Source organism: Diplotaxodon limnothrissa, linkage group LG9, assembly GCF_057381915.1.
Source record: "Diplotaxodon limnothrissa isolate DT_005_m linkage group LG9, D_limnothrissa_male_GT1.1, whole genome shotgun sequence".
Lineage (NCBI taxonomy): Eukaryota > Metazoa > Chordata > Actinopteri > Cichliformes > Cichlidae > Diplotaxodon > Diplotaxodon limnothrissa.
In genome coordinates, this window is record NC_140604.1 from 18,453,843 (window position 1) to 18,472,258 (window position 18,416).

At 39.9% G+C, this 18,416-nt stretch overlaps 1 protein-coding gene across 2 annotated transcripts in view; it reads left to right on the forward strand.

Moving 5' to 3' along the window:
• The first annotated feature begins 724 nt into the window (after positions 1-724).
• tmtopsb (teleost multiple tissue opsin b) overlaps positions 725-18,416 on the forward strand; it is a 42,767-nt gene continuing 25,075 nt past the window's right edge. The window contains exons 1-3 of one of the 2 annotated variants that reach the window (XM_085362053.1): positions 725-831; positions 871-1,165; positions 14,483-14,811. In XM_085362053.1, the coding sequence (XP_085218179.1) occupies positions 784-831; positions 871-1,165; positions 14,483-14,811 (672 nt within the window). In that variant the 5' untranslated portion in view covers positions 725-783. Of the gene's footprint in view, positions 1,166-14,482; positions 14,812-18,416 lie in introns of both variants that reach the window. The other variant, XM_085362054.1, reaches the window with a different exon arrangement.

An 18,416-nucleotide genomic window follows, 5' to 3' on the forward strand; every position in this document is an offset into this window, starting at 1 on the left:
ATAGTTAGCTATCAAAAGCATAGCATAGCTTTTGGACCTTGAAATCAAGCTGTGACCAATAGGTCCCTATGTAAATTATAAATATACAAACACGGTTATCAGTCTGTGATCAGCCAGCAGATCAGAGAGCTCAAAAGAGGATGGAGCCCTTCCCCCTTCAGGCTGTAACATACTGATCTCTTGTCAGACAGCTTATGGATTTTCTGTTTCAATCCTGACATGAGAACTGAGTGATTCCTTTTAATTACACGTATATGTTAGAAAAATCAGGACAAATCTGAATCCCTTCACCCGTCACGCAGCTTTTAAGTTTGTTTCCCTACATGTTGTTGTGTAACGCGTTGATTGATGGTGCAGGTGTGACCGTGGCTCGAGCCTGTTACACACATCCACTACACATCCACACATACAAACACCACCCACCGCTTCTTGTTTGAGGTGTTTGTCTCCCAGCCCGTTAAAGGGCGCTGTGGGTGATAAAAGCTCAGGCGCACTTAAGTGGCCGCGCCTGAAAAGGAGCGCACCTCTCCGGAGCGCACGGTGGAGGGGCGGGTCTAACGGGACAGAGCATCTCTTCTCCTCATTCATTCGCAAAGTGTCTCTCTCAGACTAGAAAGTAGATTACTTACAGAAATTACCCCCTTGCCTTACCTTCATGCGCGCAGACTGTGGAGACATCCGTACGCCTTCGCCTCTCCAGATGAGTGAAAAGCACCGAGACCGGATGGTTCCCTCCCGAGGTACAAACTTCTGACTGGTGCAAACTTCGCGGCTCATCCCGGTATGATAATTTCCAACTTGAGCCTGAGCTGCGCGCACTGTCCCGAGGGAGTAGCCCGCAGCACTGAGGCGACGGACGCGTACGAGGAGGTATCCGGTTCCCTGCCCCCTCCGTCCCTGAGCCCGACTGGGCACCTTGTGGTGGCGGTGTGCCTGGGCTTCATCGGCACTTTCGGGTTTCTCAGTAACTTCCTGGTGCTCACGCTGTTCTGCCGGTACCGGGCTCTGCGCACGCCCATGAATCTCATGCTGGTGAGCATCTCCGCGAGCGACCTGCTGGTTAGTGTGCTGGGGACTCCGTTCAGCTTCGCAGCCAGCACCCAGGGGCGGTGGTTGATCGGACGCGCTGGGTGCGTTTGGTATGGGTTCGTTAACTCATGTTTGGGTAAGAATATTTATTATTATCATTATTAATAATTTATTATTTTTATAATTATTTTAATTAATATGTTTCATTGGAGAATGAATGGCCAAAACAACAGAAGTATTTCTTTTAATTTCTTTTAATGTCTAATCTTCGCTTTCCTTTTATTTCCCCTCAACAAAAATCGAAATACTTATTGCATCGTATTCTGTTGCCTGTCAGACCGGGTCTGTTTATAATTTCATACAATTTTCGTCTTTTCCCAACAAATTTAGCCTGTGTGAAAATCTCATGTCATCATCATTTTTATCCAAAGCTGTTTCACAGGCAAAATTAAATGGCAGCTTGCAATGCATTCCTCGACTGCAGCAATGGGCAACAGAAATTCGGCATGATTAACAGCTTAATTTTCCAGGTAATTTCATAAAACGATTAATATTAATTAAAGGTAATTCGAGTTTTGTTATGAAGGCATCATCTGATGGTGGTGTGCTTCCAAACTTCCCTTACAGGGACATAAATAATGCGATCTGGTGAAGAGGACTCTGTAGCTAGATTTTTTATTTTCATTTTTTTGCAGGGAGAAGATGATTGGCGTTGAAAAGATGAACGCTAAAATAAACATAAAACATGGAAAAAGCATTTCTGATCGCATTACGCAATAAATCTGCTCTTGTAAGGCTCTTATCTGGATCCTCAGAGGTCTTGTCTCAGATTTGTGCGCACAGGACTGTTGACAGAGCTGGGATCAAACCAGTGACCTTTCGGTTTCGGGGCAATCACTGTAATTACTGTCTGGGATTGATTGATTGATGTCAGCCCCATGTTCACAAACCAAAGAATCCTGATTTTCTACCCACTGGAGCGATGAAAACCAGGGAAGAACACCAGGATGATTGGGAGGTGATCCTGCTGTGCCAGACTTTTTTCTCTCCCCTGAATGCAGATGTTCTTCTTTTGCACTAAAGGGACTTTCAAGTTTTAAGTGAACAATCAGCCTGCCCATAGACTTGAATACAGACCTGTCTTCACCTGTAAAGAGAGAGAACAAAAATGTCACTATAAAACCAGTTGTTTTCTCTAAGGAGTCTTGACAGCAAAGTTTGAGTGCTATTAAATGTGATGTTTCATTTGTGAAGTCTGAATTTGCAAGAATGTGCTGTTCCCCTTAATTTATGTGGTTTGTCTGTGGAGTTTGGAGTGAAGTTTGGGAAGATTTTGGCAGTTTTCTCTTTACACCTTGACTTGAACATAGATGTAGTAAGCTGTTGCCGTTTCATCTGTGGAGTCTGAACTTGCTGTAAAGTTAAGTACGCTGCTGTTGCTCTTTATTTAGCTGTTTTCATGGTGGAGCCTGGACTTTCAGGGAGGTGCACTGAGATGTTGTTGCTCTTAAATCTCTTCTCACTTAGAAGTTTGGAATTCAAGCAGTGTAAGGTGCAGCAGGATGTTGCTGTCACCTCTAAATATATTGTTTTACCTTCTGAGTCTGCACTTGGAGGAAGGTGCAGTACAATATTGCACTTGACTCAGCCATTTTATGAGTAGTCTAGTGTGATATAAGGTGCTCTACGGTGGTATTGTTTTCTCTTTGGAGTCAGGACGGTTTAGTGAAGTCAGTTGTCAAATCTCTTAAATTAAATTACTTTTTTATGGAGTCTGTCACTCTTAAATCTGCCGTTTTCTCTTTGGAGTCCTGACCTGCAGCATAGTTTCTCCCCCCTCAAACCACTTTCAATCTGGCCTGTGTTTTCTCATCTTTTCCCCACTGACCCAGCTCAACTTCACAGTTATTGGCCTGGTCAGCAGCTGCTCAATAAAGCCCTGGATACTACAAGCATCGTCTTCTATGTTCTATAACCTATACCTATATAGGTAATCAGAGCAGGTAACCTATATAGGTTATAGATATATAACCAGTTTTCTGGTTATATATCTATAACCAGAAAACTGAGCACTTAAGTTTGGACTATAATTTTTTCCACTGGTGCACGTTCAGGAACAACTGTGGAATAAACAAGCAATAACCAAGAGGATCAAAACTGTACGTAATGGGATCAAAGGGTTGTCTGAAAAATTACACACACAAAAAAAAAACCCTTGAGTGAGATGCTTCAGAGATGTTTCAGAGATGGGCACCCTGACATCAAAGAATTGAGTCGGGAGTGATTGATGACTTTTTGGTTTGAATTGATCAGACAAGTGGAAAAACAAGGAAATGTGCAGCCCAGTATGGACAGACGGTAACCTCACATCATACTGAGTGAGGCTTGTGGTATTTATTTATAAAATGCTGTGGGATTTGTTTCTTTCATCTCGAAGAGGAGTCAGAGCTCAAGCTAGACTGTTTTCTGGTGGAATAAAAGGGAACTCGAGGAGGAGCTTCAACTTGAATTGTGTTGTCTCTTTAGAATAAATAGTTAGATATAACCCAACAAACATCACTGCCTGCATTTCACAGAAAAGTAATCTTTTCAGATGCTTGGAAAGACCTTATTTCTGGCAAAACTGAGGTACTTGTGTTCGACCCTGACAATTTTTCTAAGGAGGTCAGTCATTACACCGGCTCCCACTCCAGCAATATCATATCATCTGCTAAGAGCCTTGGTATCATGTTTCATCAGTATTTGCATTTTGAATCTCATATCTAATCCAGTCTTGTTGCCTTCATTTAAGAAACATCACAAAAAACAAACCTCAATGATCAACTAGCCTGTGTCAAACAGGCCCAAACTCAGCAGCTAGGCTCCTAACAAGCCTGGGAAATTCAGAATTTTAAAGTTTCATTAATAACATGTAAAGACCTACACGACAGGCATGTATACCAGGCCTGCTGAGATTTTATTCCAACATTTGGCCTCTCCAATCATCTGATCATCTGTTTCATGCTTTTATTTTAAGAGGTGACCACGCTTTTGAAGTTGGAGCTCCTACACTTTGGAACAGGCTGGCTTAATTTAATTTTAAACATCTGCTGAAAACTCATTTTGACTCATTTTCTTAATCGTTCTGCTCTTTACTTTTAGCTCTTGTTCTTGTATGTGTGAAAGTGTGCATGCAAGAATGAATGTAGGATTGTATGTTTGACTGTGTGGACATGTATACTTATCTTTAATCTTTAATGTGTGGTTTTATCCCAAATATAAAGTAATAATGTTAAAAAAAATCTATATACATAAATTTGTTATTATTATCTAAAAAAAAGATTAGTGGATGCTTTAACATGACATTTGATTTGGTTATGATTTGATAGTAATCACATTTACAGAGCACCTACTTGGGTACACAGACTCATAGCTCCATATGCACTGTGAATTTATTTATACCTGCAACTTGAAGATCAGAGCTTATTGTCTGCATGCTGTGATGTCATGGTGTTGCAGTAGTGGGTTCCAACTTTCTGTTTTTTGAGGAGTTTGCAAAGATCAGAGCATTCCTATAGGCTCAAATTGTGGTCATAAATATTTTGTACTTGTAAATCGGTTTTGTACTTGTAAATCAGGATTTATATGTGAAAAAAAGAATTTGTGTGTGGACTTAGCCAAAATAAATACGTGTGAAACTCTGTAAGTTACAAAAACGAATTTTGACCCTATTTTTCCTCCTTTCATCTGATTGGTCAATGTCATGTCAATCACAAATTTTACTATCCAATCAGAGAACAGATTGGTTTGGCTGTCGGAGGGGCGCTTTTTTGAACTGCAGGTCCTTGAAGGGTAATACAGTTTGAAGCTGGAGGATCTCTATATAAATATCCGATAGAAGCGAGGTCCCATAACTTTCAGCAGCTGTTGAAAGGGTAAAGTTGTGGTATATCAGTGGTTAGAAATACCATTATTACTTTAGGATTAGTTTAACACAAAGTCAGACCCAGGACCATGGCTGTGAGTCACAGTGCGCAGCATAAAGGTCCTTTCACATCGGATGCAGGATGTGCTGCTAATGCTAACTAAAAGCAAAGGCGCTGGCTGCTGAGCTCTGTGGGTTTTTGCAGCAGCTCTACCTGTACTAGATGCACCTGCTCCTTGTCGTTTCTATCTCTGACTTTATGTTCTCTATAAGAGTTTTTTTTTTTTTTTTTTTTGCCAGTTCTTCAAATGTTCAATAAAAACATGTATGCTAATTCATAACGAAGAAAGCTTTGTAACTATCCCCACTAGTGAAGACTGTCATTTCCAAAACACTGCCCCCCCTCCCCCGCGGTTCGCAGCGCTGTTGAAAAGGCTGTGGAAGTCCCTGTATTAAGCACATAAACCTGCGACACAAAAATCACCAAACCACCACAGACTGTTTTCCTTCGTGGTGATGAAGGAAAACGCTGGGCTGGCATGTAAAAGGGCATTTATTCCCTTCAAGGGCCTGAAGCTCCATAAAGTAGGGGTGCAACGATATTCGTATCGATATTGAACCGTTCGATACAGTGCTTTCGGTTCGGTACGCATATGTATCGAACAATACAACATTTGTAATTTATTTTATCAATTTTCCTTCTGACGATGCTGTCTGTGTTGAGCGCTCAGTGAATCTGCGTTCGACTACTCCGCCTAGGCTGCACTGTCCAGCGCAGATCCACTGAGCGCTCAACACAGACAGCATCGTCAGAAGGAAGAGGGCAGGGCACCTCCCCCACCCTCATTCAGATCTGGCGTTTGGAATTATTTTGGTTTTCATGTGACGTATGACCCTGAAGGTAAGCGAGTCATGGACTAAAGTAAAACAGTATGTTGGATGTGCCATGCAATGCTCAATTACATTGGTGTGAACTAGTGTGTTAGCGCAGTTAGCTCTGTAACGTGTTGGCCGTCTAGCCCCATGCACGGAGCTATCGGCGGTAGCTCGTTAACGGAGATTTGCCGTGTTGTGGCGTTAAGGTCATTTCAACGAGATTAACCTGAAAGCACTAGTGGGAACACAACGAATATGACTGCACATTTACGCCGACATCATCCTAGTGCAAAGACAAGTGGAAGCAGACAAAAAAAAGCAAGCATGCTACTAACTTTAGCCGAGTCATTTAGACAGCTGTTAGCACATGATTCTCCTTATGCTGCTGAGAATATAGCCCAGAAGAAGCGGATAGTATAGCTTTTATTTTGGAAAGAGCCATTTCTCTGTAATAAACTCTCTTTTCCAAAGATGAGTGATTCCTCAATCAGACACAGGGCTTGCAATATCGCTAGCCCGACGTCCCGGAGCTAGCGATTTTTTCAGTCGGGCTACCAAAATCTATCTCTTCCCTGCCCGTCGGGCTATTGTAGGAAGGAAAAATATATGTCAATGCTTTTGCATTCTTTCAGAAATGTAGCTGGGTAATTATGTCATTGGCATCGATGAGCCACTGTCAATATGTGACATATTGAAGTCGCGTTTGAATTTGCGCTTGTTTTTTTGCTTTCACTTTGCAATCGTGCGAACTGTGTATAGAGAGCGACAGCACTGATCTGTGAGTGATGATAATTTGTGCACCAATTCCTCTGACATCGTCTTATTAATCGTTAGCTTACTATGCAAACATGACGCAGCAAGCTTAAACATGTGAGAGGTTGATCGCGCAGAGAATCGCTGAGCTTATGTGAGTGCGTGTGTAAAAGCATTTCAGTTCTGCTGAGCCAAATAAGACAGGTCAGGGTGAAGAAGTGACAGCCAAAGAAAAGCTTACCACAAAACGGAGAAGTTATGACAAATCAGACTATAAGGCAAAAAGAAAGTGCAGCTTTATGGTTTCATGGACAAAATAATTTCTGTGGCTGCAATATGATGAGCTAAATAACCAGGGCTGCACATAAGTGGTCCGCAGGTGCGCATTCGCTGTCAAAATAAAAAACACGCACAAGGGTTAGGGTTAAATTTAAAAACTGTACTTTTGAGTTAAAATATATATTTATAATTTTAATAAATGACAAATTAAAAATGCATGAACATTTTTTGTATCGAAAAAATATCGAACCGTGACACCAAAGTATCGAACCGAACCGAACCGTGAATTTTGTGTATCGTTGCACCCCTACCATAAAGCACCCCTCCAATAGCCAAACCCATCTGTTCTCTGATTGGATAGTTAAATTTGTGATTGACATGACATTGGCCAATCAGATCAAAGGAAGAAAAGTCGGGTCAAAATTCGTACTTGTAACTTGCAGAGTTTCGCACGTATTTTTTGGCTAAGTCCACACACAAATCTTTTTTACACACACACAAATTCTTTTTACACATACAAATCCTGATTTACAAGTACAAAATATTTATGACCACAATTTGAGCCCATACATTCCCTTTCACTTTTCAACTACATATCAATCTTTTCAATGAGTTTCTGCTGGTGAAAATCTATTTGTATTCAGTGAATTAAATATTTGCAACAGCTTAACAAATTTCAGCAATTTGTTTGCATGTAAGAAGCTTCATACTGTTGAAATGCAGTGGCACAAAGTGATGGCAGAGTTCTGTTGTGCACTTCAATTGCTACAAATCTTACCAGCCTGCATTAGAAGCAGCTCCAACTAAAAAAAACTAAATAACTGAATTGAAGAAATAAATAAGAACTACCTTTATTTATCCGAGTGTTACTAGAAATATGTATTAAACTGGATACAGCAAAATTTATAGGTCTAGAAATAAGCTACTCAGTTTGTCGAGACTGATGTGAAAACAGAGCTGAGACCTAATTTCATCCCCTGTCTGGGTGAGCTGAGGTGAAATTCTGTCTGTTTTTTAATTCGCTAATGAGACATTGTCTGCTCTGATGCACGCACAGCAGAGCTACAGTGGTGATGGTTAGCAGGCTTGTCATCAAGCCTCATCAGGTCACTTTTGCTGGAATAAGGTCATTCTCATGAAGTCACTGACAACCATTTTCTCTTTTTCTCTGTCTTTTGTTGTTGTTTTGTTTCTCTGTGAACAAGCCAACACTGATTAATGGGCAAGCTATTGGAAGTGTATAATTGGGTAACAGACATGGGAAAGACTTTCTATGGCTTTAATTGTAAGTTTATTGGATGTTTGTGCTCTTGTGAACCTGCTTTAATGCACAAACGTGTGCATGTTATTCAAGAAATTATACTCAGATCAGATTAACTGTGTTGGGGGAATGAATCATTTTCTGAAAGAAATGTGGAAGTAGTGCTAATGTCACTTATATTCCACCAGTCTGTGTCAACTTTGGCACTGAACATTTTTTCTGTTGCAGATTAAACATATTTGACAGATGAAGTGAATGACATTGATCACTTTGTTATAACAACTCCTGTGGTTTTAGAATTCATATGGATGTGACTTTGCCACTTATCACTCATTGAGAGAGCCTCAATGTTATACAGTCTTTAAGACAGATACAGATATTTGGTGATTTCAAAATCTGATATTTAGATATATGTTCAATTTTTTGTCTTTGACACAAAACATACACAAATTTGAGGGAAAGCTATTTGTGTATGCAACAGAGACTGCCCTCTGGTGGACAAATGATGCAACATCATTGAAGGGGTTGAAGGGTGTTTCTCTAATTTACTTTTTCAATTTTCTCTTATTAGCGTTTATAAATGCTGATGCCAAATAGCTAATATCAGCTAAATCAATATGCGGATGAATCAGTTGGGCTGTAGACAGCAGTGGCTGCCCCCAACTGTTCAGTGGGACAAACTACAACAACACAAAAACTGCTCAGGACCACCTGGAGGTGCTCAAGGCAACGGCACACCAAAGATTTCACGAATGCACTGGAATAAGCCCGACCCACAAAAGCTGAACTTACAGGAGTCATTAGCAATTAATATTGTAGTTGCCAGCTTGAGTCATACTTAGTGGACCTGTTACAATCATTTCCAGCTAAATCCACTCTTAATATCATCACAGAGCCAAGAATAGAAAAAACAGTCTGAAACTGAGTTTGAAGCCTGAGTTTTTAGATTACTCTCACATATAGAAAAGTCTCCACTTCAGAGGTAAAACATTTAGTGGTCTAATGGATTTGTTATATCTGTGGAAACTTTTCTCTTCTTTTCTTTTCCCTATTCTTTTAATCTAATAGTGCTTATATTACAATTTTACAATACGTCCCCTGTTTAAAGTTTGCAGATGACATGACATTTGCTCTCAGAAATGTGGTGGCAGAAATCAGACTCATAGAATCTCCTAACCTGATCAGAGAAACCAGGTTAGGTATTTACATAATACTGAAGGAATTGCATACAGTAAACATAGTGCTGCATGTTGTGCTGAGGTGGCAGTGATGGGTAATGCAGAGAAATGAAGAAAAAAAATTATGTCAGCTGGAGTGTACGAGGAAGATGGATGGAAAGAGACAGCAGGAGTGAGATGAAGAAGGAGAAAGAGAGAGTGAGACAAAGGAAAAGAATGAGAAGAAAAAAGACAATGAAAGATGATTAGCTCCTGTGCTGACTCAGGCTTGGAACGTGGGGTCATTCATTTTACCATAAATCTATTCCACACTAGTATGGAGTTGGATGGGGAAGAATCGGGCCTCAGGTGAAAATCCCATTAAAATGCATGTTGCAGAATCAGAGTGGGCCAAGTTTGAATCAAAGCCAACTTTTAGGGGTTGATATTCTAACCAGGCTCCAAGTGCAGACTGTGCAGTCAATATAGGAAATGAATGGAAGATTTGTTGCCTTTAGAAGTTGCCCAGTTGCTGAGGTGGCAGACCATTCATATGAAGAGAATCCACTATATATTTACCAGAGTGTATTGTTTACCGGAGATTATGCAATTAATTTCTTTCCACAATACTCATTTGGTTTTCTTGTCCTTTTCATGAGCTTTTATGTTGCTTCCTAAAACAACAGTAAGATCAATGCTATACTTTTACTGTGCAAATAGATTGAATAATTATATAAAATATGAAAGAAATCACACTACAGAGAGTATTTAGAAGTGTTTTAGGGGTGGGGGGGAGGGAAGTAACCAATAAGATGAGTGTGGCGCAAGTATTAGATTTAACAGGTGACCCTTTTGGATGGATAGATGTCAGTGGTTCTTTCAGCTTGTCCCCCTTGTTTCTTTGGCAAATGACACGTGGACAGTGTTGCCAGCAGAAAGCCTCTTCTCTCTTAGAAGAGGTTGAAAGCACAGCTTAGGTTTTCAAAGTTGCATCCAAACAAAGATTTCTGTATCTTCTGTATCTCCTTTGGAAAGACAAGCCCAAAGTGGAGATGCTTGTCCATCATGCACAGCCTCACTTTTGGAGTAAGCCAAACTCAGCATGTCAGCACAAATATAGTGTGGTGGTGGAGGGATGTTGGGGTCGCTTTGCAGCCATAGAACCTGGGCAATTTGCAGTCACTGAGTTGACCATTAAGTCCTCTGTATGCCAAAGTGTTCTAGAGGCCATCTGCCTGACAGCCAAAGCCTGGCCCATGCATCAGAACAATGATCCTGAGCACAGCAACAAATCTACAACAGAATGACTTAAAAAGAAAAGAAGGTGTTGCAATGAAACAGTCAAAGTCTACTCCTCAATCATAGTGAAATGCTGTGGTGGGACCTTAAGAGAAATGTGAAAAAAGTCATACAGAAAGAAAATATGGGCTAGAGTTCACATAACTGTACATTTAAGAATATTACAAGCTTCATTTATTAATTTCATTTAATTACATTTTTTAATCAGATGTTGGACACTGGAGTCAATTGTAAATTACCTAAGAACTCAAAGAGATGAGAATAGGCCTGGCTCAGGAGTCAACCTTATGCCTAATGAGATGCTGGGTTTTTGTTGTTGTTGTTGTTGTTGTTTTAATTTGTGGATGTTGAGTTTACCGAACTGCAGAATTTCACTCTTAAATGTTTTGCTATCAGCCTTGTTTGTACTTTGTCCTTTGGGGGCTGTTGTATTAAAGGATGTAAGCCTTTTCTCCCTGCGACTGTGAACTGGATAAGCAGTTAAGAAAACTGATGGATGGAAGTCTTTTTCATTAAGAAAAAAAAAACACAGAGGGAGGTAAAGAAAAAATTATTATTATTTTTCCTTGTCCAATTTTATTGTTATTCAAAAATAATCTTTATCTGTATGGCTCCTTTAGTGCAGGTTAATGTTGACACTAATGGTTAAACGTAATCAGCAATACAATATTATTATCTCACAAACAGCTTCTTCCCCTGAGCCATTCAGAGTGCCAACAAACACTATCCCCCACCCCCCTCTCCTCCCTACTCACCTCACCAATCTGAGCCACGGTGTGAGCACCCCTCATCACTCAGGCCACACACATACAGACTCTATACTCAGACCAGGTTCTTTGCACTGCTTCCAACACTTTGTTCGCCAATTTGTGTCTTTTCTATGGTGTGCCTTTCTCTTATTTTGTGTGTAGGAGTCTCAGCCATTGCCTTGAGAAGGAAAAGTGGAAGAGCTTCTAGGTCAGTTATGTAGGAATTTTCCAACTGGGATGAAACCCCAGGGCAGATGCAGAACATGCCATGGAGGGTTTGTCTCTAGGCTAGAATGGTGGGGACAGAGTGGGAAAAGTCTTCTGAGACTTCCTCTGGTGGAAAATGGATGAGTGGATTGGGGGAAGTGTTCTCTCTAAACAGAGACAGACTGCTGCTGTGATGATACGGCTGTCACTATGACTTTAACCATGACTAAGATTTATTAGTTATGATTCTTGCTCTGATTATTTTTTTTAATGAGTCTGACTCTGTATGTATGCAGAGATGGTTTATTGTGTTGAAGCTACTGTATGTCGGCAACATAATGAAGCACACAGGTTCAGACAGTAACAGCTGGATGTGTCCGTGGATGCCACCACATCAGCTGCTGGGTGAAGCAGCTGCAGCTGTGTTCACAATCAGTAGCTGCACACTGTTGGAGGCGATCCTTTTAAAATGAGGAGTGAGCACAAAATCCACAAATAATAATATTAATAATAATGGATTGCATTTATATAGCACTTTTCGGGGCCCTCAAAGCGCTTTACAATTCCACTATTCATTCACTCTCACATTCACACACTGGTGGAGGCAAACTACAGTTGTAGCTACAGCTGCTCTGGGGCAGACTGACAAAGTGTAACATTAACCATTCTTTGCAATGTATCAGCAGATTGCTTCCCTGAACGTGGTACACAGTACCACAAACTCACACAAGCTGTTTAGATCATTTTTATAAAACACTACTGCTGCACTCTGAAAAAATACATTTTTAGGGTAAAAACATTAAAGAAATGCAAAGCCAACCTGGCCAAAGAACTGACTTTGGAGACCCCTAGTGGCGACTTTAAATATATGGCAATTAAAATATTTGTTTTCATTTTTTTTTTAGTGTGTTGGCTTTTATCAAGAACTTTAAACTGATATTTTTTTGTTTTTGTCTTAGTACAGAGTGTAATGAAGTTTCTGTCTGACCTGGAAAACTACACATCTGAAGTGTCCATGCTTTATCTAGCCAGTAATGAAAAGTGAGAGCTCTCACTCCCTCTTCAGCCACCTGAAAACACACACACACACACACACACACACACACACACACGCACACACACACATCTTTCACAAGACATGCCAGCACCAAATCATTTCCATTATTTTCAAGACACTCACCCTTTGCTATTCCTCTCAACACATCATGCGCCCAGCCCCGGTGTTCTGTCCACGCCAACATGGCATGGTTTCAGCCAATCAGAAGGCTTCATTATGCATTAAGGCACTCTGATTGCCTGTAATCAAAGTCTCTTTCCCAAGCAGACTCAGCATAATGGAGGTAAAGTGCCTCTGCACCAGTACTTTCGCCTGTATGTGTTGATTAGCTCTGATTTAAGACTTAACTCACTTCAGCAACAATTTTCTTTCATCAATCTGCAGTTAACACAGAGGAAAGACAGCACATGGCTGTGCTGTCTGCAAATCAGTGTTTCTGTAAGTGGTGTTTCTTTTTTTCATTTTTTGGTGTGAACAGGTTGTGATGATATTTTAAACTACTAGAGGATACAACGACTCAGGGTTTGTATCAGTCCACGACACAACTTCTGCTGTTGAATAAACTCCATTTTCAGTTAACTGAAAGTTTCCCAAATGAATTAGAGCTACTCGGTTGACAATGATCTGTCAATAAATAATCTATCAGTTGTTTAGGCTAATTTGCTTTCTTTTCTTAACCAAAGAATATATTGACTATGATTTGATTTTATTGTGTTGGTCAGAAAAAAGAAGCATTTAAAGATCTTTTGAGGTTTCGTTAAATTGTGATGCAATGCGTGTTTCCAGTGTTGTTTGTCAATTAACTAAGACATTCTCCTCTGTGAAGAAAAAGTTCTTCAAAAGTCCTTTTAGTTTTTTAGTGTTTTCTGGTTATCATGAAACCAATCTTCAGATTGAGCTTGAATGGAAATGACTACCTGCAGTTCGAATAGTCAGTGTTCAGTAGTTTTTTACTTACTGCCAGTAGCACAAAATCAAAACATTGAACTGAAAAAGAGGGAAAAAAACAGTATGCAAACTCTAGTTAACCAAAAGAAATGTGAGCATGTGTTGAATACTGCTATTTGGATTCTTTGTAACCCGTGTTTTTGTAGGTACAAATGATTGCCAAATGCTAAAAGTGATACAGAAGCACTCACTGAACGGGGGTATGTCTGATTGCACCTGCTCAAAACATGGCTGTGCAGAATGGATAGATTATAGGTTGCCGCTTTATCAAGAAGCAGTCATTGAAACAAGATTTTCTCACAGGAAAACAAAGGCAGAAACAATCAGTTTAATTTAAACATGGCCACCTATCTTTACCTTTCATACCATTTCAAAGACTTGTTTGAGGGTTAAACCTGGGATTACGAGGCATGGGAATTCATAAATATGAATGAATGTAGAAAGTCAAATAACAGTGAATGCGTTGTATGTGTGATCCTCCCACTACACCCAGAGTGGAGCAGGCTGAAGGCCCTGTAGTGGAAAGAAGTACATAAGCAAAGAGACAAAAACATTCTGATTCGGTTGACATATGATAATGCCTGAAGTAAACACGTGTGGATGAACAAAAAGCTCAAACCTTAGTGCGCTCCAAGATGTACAAATTGAAATTAATCTAGCAGGCCTTTGCCATCACAGTTACTGTAAAGCTTTCAAAGCAAATGCCAGCTAATGAAGTTCATTCTCCTCTGTTTGTGCCCCAGCAATGCAAAGTTAAACGCTATTAAGATGATCAAAGCGAGCGGAAAATTGACATGACTTCGTATCTAAATGTATCAATCAATAACTCTGAGGGAAACAGAACGCAGTTGCTCCAGTTCTGAGGAAAGCTTTTTCATTCTCCTCTGCTCACTGACTCCCAAAAGCCCAAAATTTGCTTGATATCTGGGTCTGACCACTTGTTCTGAACTTCTCCCTCCTCAGGTATTGTTTCCCTCATCTCATTGGCTGTTTTGTCCTACGAGCGCTACTGCACCATGATGGCGCAGACTATTGCAGACGGTAGAGACTTCCGCCCAACCCTGGCAGGGATCTGCTTCTCCTGGCTTTACTCCGTGGCCTGGACCGTGCCTCCGCTGCTGGGCTGGAGCAGATATGGTCCCGAGGGTCCCGGCACCACCTGCTCGGTTGACTGGAGGACACGTACGGCAAACAATATCTCCTACATCATCTGCCTGTTCACCTTCTGCCTCGTTCTGCCGTTCGGCGTCATCCTCTACTCCTACGGCAAGCTGCTGCACGCCATCAGACAGGTGCGAATCTGCAATATAAATGTTATGAGAGCGTTTGTTCCAAAGTGAGAAAATGAGCCTTTCGGGAAAAACAGAACACTAATTCTGTCATGAGATGTGACTGTCAAGACAGTTGTGTGGAAATGACCCAGATTTGAGATGAGACACCACAAGGTCATCTATACATTATGTGATTTATATGTAGAGCACAAGAGCGGCCCCTTATCTACGACTTCAATCGAATCACGAGTGTATCATAAGCCTCTCTTTACTGTATAGCCCGGGGCTGCAAAGCCGACAAGAGAGCGGGTAACATGAGTACAAACATTTCAAAGACTTGAGCTTGAAAGCTGAGAAATTTGAACCACCGATCAGGTTTGACTTTTCAACAACCGTCCATTAAAGCTGCCAACATCGTTTTCTTCTCTTGTCTTTAACTTTACGCCTTCGCTGCCGGTCGGGGAGGCTCGGGTCAAACTGCAGCTGTGAGTTTTCTTTTAAAAGCCTCTGAAGCCACATCATATGTGCCAGAGCATAATTGATACCTCGAAGCAAGAAAGAGCAGACAGAGAAAAATGGGAAATCATGACCTGAATTCTGGATGACAGTCATAAATTGTGTCTTCATATTGCTGCTGAGCCGGTGAACTGTTGTAACGGCTCCGGTTATGTCTGAAACTAGGTTGTGTGCTCAGTTCTGTTTTAAATATTAATGGTTTTATTTACACTACCAATCAGAGGTTTGGAGTTCCTCTAGTTCAAGCATTTTGTGTGTTGTGTATTGTCAACATATAGAAAGTACAGCATAGATATTTAAGATATCATCTCACATTTGACTTCTGTATTTATGACCTTGAAGGAGGTCAAATTCTAATAATTTTTCCTTAAAATTAAATACTACCTAGAGAGTGAACTTTGGAGGAGGTTTATGCTCTCAGAGTGCTTCTGGTTTGTTGTTTAAACATTTTCTAATAATTTATTTTGATGTAGTTTATTTATTTATTTTCAAAATGAGTTTAACTTCACATAATACAAACACAAACCACAGGACTATAACTTGGAGGAAAAAGCTGAAGATAAATTTCACACTTTAGGATTTAGAGTATTATTATTCCCTTCAGGTGTAATCTTTCTATTTCCCTCCTCTCCTGGTTTAAAGTGCTTTGCTCTATGGATTAAACTAGGATTTTGTTGCTTATTTCCAGCTTCATTCTTTTTTAGCATTCTGCCTTATGCCCATATTAAATAGTTCTTGGCTTTTTGACACCATAAGGATCTAAGAGTGGAGAAAAGTAAGCTTCTGGGCCATAGGGATTTCCATTATTTAAAATAATGGAATTTCTGCTAATTTAAACTTAAATATAACTTCTGCATTATCTTGCTTACCACATACTGCTGTATTTATGAAAATACATCATTTTAATCAGACATAAGGGCAAGATATATATGCAAAGATAGAAAATGCCTCAATCATTCCAACAATAATGAGATTAAGTCTGCCTTGCACAGTGTTTTTACCAGCTAGTAGCATTAGCTACATCATCAGTGTGACATTATTACTCATATGTAAAATCCATATAACTTTAAAACGTAAGAGCACGAATCAGTGGACTGTAAAGCAAAATACTCCATTACCTGCCACATACAATCGTACTATACTTAGCACAGAAACAGATGACAAATGGTCATTCAAGATCTTCATGTAATAAAAAAACAACAACAATCAGGTAAATATTGTGATTGGTCAGTGAATATCAATAACTAGTAACAGTAACATTCAATATTTTAAAGCCTGACTTTGACTGATTTTCACATTAGAAAGCTGAAAATGGTAGTTTGGTAAGAAAAATGAAGAGCAGCACAGAGCTTCAGTCTGCAGCGTGGTGTTAATGACAAGATTATAGGCAACTGTCTCCATTACACACTGCTGAGGCACTTCATTAAACCTCGAGGATACAGGCTTTCACGCTCAGCGCCGGCTAACTGTAGCGCCGAAAACTCTTTATGGAAAAGCCCAAATAAAAAACAAACAAAAAACATGTGAATGTTATGAAAAATGTACAAGAGAAGGAACGCTGATTTGCCAATGTTTCTTTTACTTTTATTTTATTGCATGTAATATGGTGACCAGTGTTGGTCAAGTTACTTGAAAAAAGTAATCAGTAACTAATTACTGATTACTTCCCCCAAAACGTAATCCTGTTACTTTACTGATTACTTATTTTTAAAAGTAATTAATTAGTTACTTAGTTACTTTTTAAAAACACAATTTACAACCTGAAAAGGTGATATAGCCCAATTCTACTTTTTCTACATAATCCATCATACAAAATGTAATCAAATGGAAAAGTCCCTTTTTAAAACTTATTTTATTCGTTTTAATCTTTTAACTTTATGCATCAAGCAAAAATTTAATTATATGCAACATTCTCTGACTGGAAGAAATTTGTTTAATATTTAAACCTATTTTCTGCACACTCCAGCACATAAAATAATTTTTTTTGTGTGTTTACACTCACTCTTTCAAATAGATGCAAGTAAAACACAGCAGAAAATAAATAAAGTCAAAGACTAGCGGTCCTTTTGCTCTATTTTCACCTGTAAAGCAAGAGTTGGGTAGGCGGAGGTTTACCCTGGTGCAGGTGTGCCACAGCGGTCAGTGGAAGACTCCGCGAGTTTCTCTGTGAATTTCCCATTACGTTGTAGCGCACTTGGTGCTTGCTTGGAAGTTACGGGGTTTTTTTCGCTGTAAAAAGAAGTTTTCTTCCCACGCACAACGGACACTAATGTTTTTGTCACTTTTTATGGAATCAAACTCAAAGTAAGGTCAGTACTTCCACGCTTTAAATGCTGCATGCTCATACTCTCTCCTGCACTCGATATATTGTCCGTTGTTGATCTGCACACAGCTGTAGTCACGAACGTTGCACTTGCTTACGTCACTGTCATGAGACATTCTCGCAAAAAAATCACGGTTTTAGTAACGCAGTAACGCAGCGTTCCTACGGGAAAGTAACGGTAATCTAATTACCGTTTTTGGAATAGTAATCCCTTACTTTACTCGTTACTTGAAAAAAGTAATCGGATTACAGTAACGCGTTACAAGTAACGCGTTACTGCCAATCTCTGATGGTGACACATGTTAACTTCTTTTTATTCATGAATATAAATGCATTCTTCTTTTCAGGCTGATGGTGCCTGTCTGTAATATGTCGTTCTATTAGGGTCATTAATTAGGTTAAACATTATAATATTATGATTTTAACAATTTACACAGAAGCAGCTCCAAAGTAAGTTGTTCTTTAGGTGGAGAGATGGGATGAGTTACATACTCAAGGTCAGAGATGAGTTACTAAACCATATGGACCATATGATGGTGGGTGCATAACATAGAATCTTTGGATAAAACTTAACAGAAGTGGAGCCAGTGGGCTCCCTGCTCATTTGTAAGGATATTCTGTAAAGCAGATGGGGGTGGAGATGTGATATTGAGGTCCCACCTCCTCCTTCATGTTTAATAGCAATCTCACTGGGCAATCAAACTGGGCAAAATGTGAGGTACACCCTGAACAGCTCACCACTGTTGCAGGGCAAACACAGAGACATAGATGCCCATTCACATTCACA